Consider the following 7,500-nt stretch of genomic DNA (forward strand, 5'->3'; position numbering starts at 1 on the left):
CACATTGCGGAGTCGAAGGTAAATATTTGCTCATTGCTCTTTTTACTTTCCTTAAACTGTGATATCGAGTCGGTTTTAACGTTGTAATGATTTATTCGCATCGCTAATGTCGCTTATCAGTTTGAAATCTCGCGTAATACAGTAGCGTGTGTTGCATTGTAACGGATTGGGACTCTAACCCACACTAACGCACACGCATTAAGCGAGAATCAGCCAGGTATAAATGAGATGATAATGGCTTGCAGGTGGCCGAATTTTCAGCCTGTGTGTGTGTTTGAGAATAAATGATATTCTTGTTTGCACTCTGTGTGTCCTTGTGTTTCAGCAACATCCATCCGGCCCAATGAGACGCAAGTACAGCTCCTGTTCGACGATCTTCCTGGACGACAGCACCGTTAGCCAACCCAACCTCAAATACACCATTAAATGGTACTCGAACCCGCTGCGTAACCCTGATTGAAACCTATCATTGATTTGTGATGGGTATGTGAATAAGGGAGTGGAAAGAGAATCGGATTTTCAAAAGGATGGCAAGAGCCTTTGGAAATTGCGCCTAACGGCTTGTCACATTGATACATAACGGTTTGTGCGATTGTGGGAAGAGCCGGGAAGAGAGTTGTTTGAATCATTCAGTCCGTGACTCATTATGGATTTAATTGGATGGGGGACCACCCGTAGACAGCAAGGATCCTAACACGATCAAGGTCCAGAAACACAGCTATTATAGAGATAATAATAAAATAATCAGAAGTTCAACTGTAATTTTCTGAAGCTGCAAGAATATTTTTGTGTGCAGAAGAAGAAAAAACACTTTATTCAAAAATGCGTGTCGCCATTTTGGAGAAAATTCACTGGCGAATGCTGTTCCGTGTCAGATTTTCTACATTGCTTTTTTTTTTTACTAAAAGTATTCCTGTAGCTTCGTAACATTATAGTTGAGCAACATGGGGATGAGTATATTAATGACAAAATCTTCTTTTTGTACGTATTTAGGAACGTTACACTTAAAATTTTATGGCCAGTGATAATAAAAAAAGCCAATATAAAAATTCTATACTATTTGAATAAATAGTAGTAATACTTATAATAAGCATCATCGGCAGTATCATCAAAATAAAATTAAAATATATATATAATTATTAAAAATATGGATTCACAAAGAAATGTTTTCTTTTGAACGAGGCCCTTGGTATTAAATACTTCGTGAACGAATGGTTTACAAAAATACATGGGTCCCATATAATTGACTGATCTACAGATCCATCAGAAGACCAGCTTATTGTTTCATATGCGCATTGCTTAGTTAGCAAGGACAACGCAATAACAGCGCAATATAAAAGATAACTTCTCCTTCAGCTTGAATTTATTTGACGCTTTATCATGTTGACTACCATTATATCAACTTCTTTCTGCTCTTTTATTCTGTTTGCAGCGTCGCCCTCGCAATATACTACCACATAAAGAACAGGTATGTTTTTCATTTCGCTCCGCAAAGAGATCCATCTTCCTACCAGCCATACTATCATATCCGTCTTTTTCTGTCTCTGGCTTTGTGTCTATCTTTCTCTTAAACCCTTAATGCGTTATAACCTTCAAACTGCGGAAATGTAACTTTCAGACAAGAATCTGGCAACACTGAAGATTTATCACCGTACCGTTTTCTGCTTCTTTAATTCTTTATGCGAACACGGCTTCCTTAACCTAATTTAAGTTCGCCCTTCTCCTTTCAGAAACGTGGACGGGCGGATGCTGTTAGACATTTTTGACGAAAAACTGCATCCGCTTTCAGTAAGTGTTTCGTTTCTGCGGCTCGTGTGCGATTTTTAATAATTGCAAGTTTAAACATCCCTAAACGTCCTCTCTCCACAGAAATCGGAGGTGCCGTCGGATTACGACAAGCACGACCCGGAACAGAAACAAATCTACAGATTCGTCCGTACGCTTTTCAGCGCCGCCCAGCTCACGGCTGAGTGTGCCATAGTTACTCTGGTGAGTCAAAGGTCGTGTGGCTTGATGCTTGATGGCAGACAAATGAAAGTTTGCGTCCGTTTGGATCGGCTGGTAGCGCAAGTGAAGTGGATTTACCATCGCTCGGGTGAAAATGGCTGTCATATTTAGCGTTTTATTAGTGGGTATTAAGCCCAGCAGCTGTCTGGGCGCGACTGTGATGAAATCCTTCTTTTGAAGCCTCATCCCTTCTCATACCTTCATGAGGTGTCATTTAATGACTGTTAAATGAACAAGACCCTGCAGCCTCATATGATGACGTTAATATTTCAGTGAATTTCTCCGAGACTGTACATGTCACGGTTTTAAGCATGTGTGTCCTGTAAAGGGCGCATTCAGGGCTTCCCGGAGACACCAAATGATTGGATGTTTCATCAAGACCACACCCCCTCCTTGGTCTTCAAGTGTGCCTGAAATTCATTTTGTTTCCATATTTTCATTAGTTTTCCATGACTTATGGAAATATGATAATATTTTGTAATTCTAATTAAAATCTGTCTCATTTTTAATTTGCGTGTAATAAATCAACCTCTCTTCAAATCAAAATCTGACTTTCTGATACAAAACAGGAAGAGATTTGCATACGCAAATAATAAAGCTTTTGGGCCCGATCAGGAAAGTGACAAATCCGTGTCCTGTCCTGAACGCCTCTCACGCTATTGTCTAGCCGCGCAAAGATATATTGCATGAGTTCGGAATCTGTTATTGTTATTTGTAAACCGATAGACCTCTCAGATTGTGTTTCTTTGATTCTAAATGTAGATCGAGACAGATTGAGCCCGTTCCTCGACCTGTAGGGGGCAACAGGTGCGGAGATGGCTGTGGCCGTTTGCTTCATTTATTGAAAGGAAACTATGAGTCACTGCACACAGGGAACTTCACGGGAGATTGATAGACATTCCCACTCAGACGGCAAAAACTAAATCAATCCATCTTTTCAGAAATTGTTGCCCAAAACAAAAATCTCATTGGGTCAGTTTTGCGTTCAGTGTGGACAAATTGACTGTTTAGTTTAGGATGCATGGAAATCTTAGTGAAACACATTCAGATACATGGAGTATTATATGTATGCCTATTTTTTTTATTGCCAGCCAAAACTAAATTATTTGTATTACTTGCCGAAACAAACCTAAAATATAAATTAGACAAACTTACTTAATGTTACCTTGGTGATAAACTAAACTAAAATAAATTTAGGCTAAAGTACTGCAGTTATTAAAACCAAAGCTAAACAGAAATATATATTATATATTAGTAATAAACATGATAAAAGCACAAAAAAAAAAAAAATAATCATATTATATAATTAACACTTATATAACACGTTGGTAATTGTGCACTCTTGAAATGTTTAACTCGGCTGAATAAAAACTGAACGTTTTGGTAGCTCTGCTCAGGTTAATGTTTTCTATTAGGCTGCTGACAGCTGTCCCTGGAGTGCTTTTGTAGGGTTTTGATTTATAAACCGTAGGTGTGTAATTTGCCCATTTGCTGACACTAGTTTATCTTGAACAGCGTAGAGGAGATTAGCTCACAAACATATTCTCATAAGCGTATATTTAATGCACAGCTGCCCACGGGTGAGCTTAAGCCCCTCCCCAACCCCCCCGATGCCGTGGAACCAATTAAACGTGCGATTTCTGTCTTGCACTTACTCGATTTTTTTTCCCACTGTGGGAATACTAAAATTATTTGACAGTGTTGTCCCCAGTTTGCGTGCGTATGTGCATTTGGCCTACTTAGTGCTTTTAAATCTCTTTTGCATTGTATACATCGTGCCTTTTTCATTTCATAAGGGCTTCTTTGTTCGCCTACATCCTTTAGCAGCGTTTATGAGCGCTAAAGACGCCCCTGGCTATAGCACACTGTCATACACCACGTCAACAGAGCGCAGACTTCCAATTCAGCCACTCAAAAAGCAATGTTTATAACTTTCCTTTAGAAGTTCACAAAGAAATGCTATTGGAGTTACTTGGAAATCCATCACTTTTTGATGGTGATCGTGCAGAATGAAGGGCTTTGTGATCTGCATATTCTCTTTGGAAATGTGGTGTTTAACAGTATGTCTGAACCTCGTGCAGGCACCTTTCGACAGACATGGAGAATTTATGAGCGCCTCAGGAAGCAGTTTGATCGGAATATATTTTTCTCTCATCTTTATGGTATAAAATTGAAACGCCTAAAGGTTTAGAGAAATGTATCTGTGATTTAGGTTTTGTTAATCGAGTGTTTCTGCTTCCTTTATAAAAAAATCATGAAATATAAAAAAATTCCAGAGTCAAAAATCACTTTGTCTTATTTTAAGTACTGACATCTTTGTCGTGATACTGAACAATCATCTTAAAGCTGCAGTCCATAACTTTAGCGGTTAGTAAACAGAACTTTCTCTGTTTATGTGTGTGAAAAATCAAACAGGTACTGGGATACACTGCAGCGGTAACGACCTAGTCTGAATGGTCCAAATATAAAAACATTATAGCGATTCAGGACAAGCCAAAATGGTTTGCAAAATGGATTCATGGTGTGTGCTCGCTTATATAAATTTAGTACATTTTGAACACAAAAACGTTACAGACTGCGGCTTCGAGCATAATCAAATCTTTGCTTTCACGTTCATTTAAAGTGCTTTTCACAATACAGATCGTTTCAAAACGGCGGAAAATACTCAGAAATCAGTGAGGCCCAGTGAGCAGTGCAAGGTAACTGTGTCAAGGTGGTCTAGTTTTGGAGAAAAACCTTAAAGAGAGCCAAACTAACCTAAATCTAATTTTTTTTACAGCATCTATGAAAACAGCAGGGCGGCTTAAAACAGATCCATGTGGCACATTGGCTAATTCCACGTTTAAACAAGTAAATTGGTAATGGTCAGTCCTAAACCAGCTTAAGGCAGTGCAGATTAGTTTCTAATCAGTGTAAGACCATGTCATAATATATAGTATCAAAGCACAAAGCTCTAAACGTTTTAGGGGTTTTTTTATCAGTGAGGCATCAGGTGTGTTTGTTGGTTGACTGAGCATATGTGTTTGTTTGTTTTTTGGCATTCGTGCCCCCTGACCGATGTGTCAGTCTTGCGGTAATCACATATTTGCAATGACGCTGGAATAACCTTGCTCCAAAAACAGAAATACAAGGGTCAGTTACCAGAATCTAAAAACAAACTCGGGTTCCTTTAAAGCTGACTTGATCGGCAAGATGCTTTATTGTCGTAGCAGTCAAATCTCGTTTATGTTTAACTTAATGGACTTTCTTTCTTTGTCAGGTGTATCTGGAGAGATTATTAACATATGCAGAGATTGACATTTGTCCTGCTAACTGGAAGAGGATTGTTTTGGGCGCCATCTTGTTGGCGTCAAAAGTGTGGGATGATCAGGCCGTATGGAATGTTGACTACTGCCAGATCCTCAAAGACATCACCGTGGAAGACATGTAAGTGTGTGTGCCTCCAAATTCAAGATAACATGACAATGCTATACAAGTCGTTTTGTGTTTAAAAAAAAAAAAGAGCTACAGTGGGTTTGTCGGTTTTAACATCTTCCGTTTTTATTATTGATCATTTTCTATTTAAGTTTCCTAAGAAGCAACAAGTATCTTGAACGAAATTCTGAAAACGGTGCTTTGCTCACTCAAGTTTCATAAAAGTTACATTCGCTACTCTGCATGAAAACAAAACTTTTAATCCTCAGCTTTCAAACTTGTTTAAAATATATGCAAACTTTTTTAATGTCATGGATTCGGAATAAAGCAAGATAATCACCGACACATCGTATACAATAAGGAACATGCAATATAAGCATCTCTAGAACTGGTATGTATACTAGTACACATGTGTATAAACTACATCCTTGAAACCTTAAAGGTACCATATATAGTGTCCCTGAAGGAATTGAGCTGACACATTGGGCTGAGTGATACTTGACACTTTCAGCATGTTGTCACATCTGCCCTTTCAACACCTGCTGAGCACGGTTATTTTAAAGGCCATCCTGACTAAAGATTCTGTGAAGGAGGCAGTCGTATTGTCCTCAAAGTACACCTCAAACAGCACGGAGGACCGTAGAGTGTGGGTTTGTTGCCTTTTTGTTGTCACCGTTGGTTATATTTAGCTGGTTGGTTTCTGCATCTGCTGGAATAATTATGCGGTTGGTAGGAAGGGGTGACAATAGATTATTTATTTGGAACTTTGAAAAGTTTCATTGGCGGTTAGAAATTTAGGAGCGAATAAAGGGAGATTTTTAATACGAAGAGATGATCAGGGCTTGTCTTTTGGTGTTCTTTTAAATTGAAAAGACATTGATTTTCATTGAGACGTGCTAAATCAGAATTTCCTTGAATAGCTGAACTGTCAAGATTTTCTTTCCACCCACTGACGAATGTCAAATAGAAACGTACGCAAAACTAATTATCTTTGCTTTCTCTCTCCCGCCAGGAACGAGTTGGAGCGACAGTTTCTGGAGCTGCTGCAGTTCAATATTAATGTTCCATCAAGCGTCTACGCCAAGTACTATTTTGACTTGCGTTCGCTTTCAGAGGCGAACAACCTCAGCTTTCCCCTTGAGCCTCTCAGCAGAGACAAGGCCCAGAAACTTGAGGTGAGCGGTCGATGCTACTCTAGATCATCAGGCCACATTATATAGCTCAAGATATTTATCTCAGATCGTCGCTCGAGATCTCATTCAGATCCCAGTGTGTTGTGGTTCCTAGGTTTTCCCGAGAAGCCCAACGTTTCGGCAGGTTGTAATACTGCAATACATCTGTTAGCATCGTTCCAGCAAGAATACCGCAGTAAAACATGAAAGCTTGCTTCGGTACGGCTTACGCTAAAAAGGGATATCGTGACATGTTGGTATTGGTCCGTTGGTTCAGTAGCAGCAGGGCTGAGTAATTACCTCAGCTGAATCCCCATGTGTGTCTTATGCCAGCATTCAGCCTTGATGCTACCCAATTACAGTCCTGACAAGACCAGGCCTATAATGATGTTAGTTAGTTCAGTTGTGTGTGTCTGTGTGTGCGCGCGCACAGTTCCCTTCGGTGGCATAATAGAGCCAGTGGTCTGTGGGTGGACAGCTCAATCAATCAGTGGTTTGTGATCCAGTTCTTTAATGGTGACCAGCCTCAACCCCCCCACACATTTTGCACCGATCCTCTTTATACGCTTCCACACACAATCATCTGTCGTCTCAAAATAATGGACACGAGTTGCATCTCGTCTCAAGAATGACACTTTTTCCCACTTATTCTTGGAGGTTGTGACGCTTGGAAATTTGATTCTTGCGTCAGAAAGTACAGGTTTGGCCAATACTTTTTCTGTGACACTTTCAGTTGTATGTGAATCTAGGTAATTGTGATATTTTTAACTCTTATAAGTCAGCAAATAATGACTTACAAGTCAATAAAATAAGGCAATACCACTACTACTAACATTGTAGAAACAGAAAAGGGCCAAAAATAGAACCCTGGGGAACACCTTGAGTTAAGAGGAGCTTTCTGTTATTT

General features: G+C 39.5%; 1 protein-coding gene across 4 annotated transcripts in view; it reads left to right on the forward strand.

Annotated features, from left to right (window-relative positions):
- The window catches only part of ccny (cyclin Y), a 40,870-nt gene that overhangs the window by 31,990 nt on the left and 1,380 nt on the right, over nucleotides 1-7,500 (forward strand). For 2 of the 4 annotated variants that reach the window (XM_043225919.1, XM_043225920.1), the window contains 7 exons: nucleotides 1-18; nucleotides 326-429; nucleotides 1,433-1,468; nucleotides 1,731-1,788; nucleotides 1,870-1,989; nucleotides 5,267-5,433; nucleotides 6,434-6,596. The exon at nucleotides 1-18 is cut by the window's left edge and continues 6 nt beyond it. In XM_043225919.1, the coding sequence (XP_043081854.1) occupies nucleotides 1-18; nucleotides 326-429; nucleotides 1,433-1,468; nucleotides 1,731-1,788; nucleotides 1,870-1,989; nucleotides 5,267-5,433; nucleotides 6,434-6,596 (666 nt within the window). The remainder of the gene's footprint in view (nucleotides 19-325; nucleotides 430-1,432; nucleotides 1,469-1,730; nucleotides 1,789-1,869; nucleotides 1,990-5,266; nucleotides 5,434-6,433; nucleotides 6,597-7,500) is intronic. The other 2 variants (XM_043225921.1, XM_043225922.1) reach the window with 1 other exon arrangement.

This window comes from Puntigrus tetrazona, chromosome 24 (genome assembly GCF_018831695.1).
Source record: "Puntigrus tetrazona isolate hp1 chromosome 24, ASM1883169v1, whole genome shotgun sequence".
Lineage (NCBI taxonomy): Eukaryota > Metazoa > Chordata > Actinopteri > Cypriniformes > Cyprinidae > Puntigrus > Puntigrus tetrazona.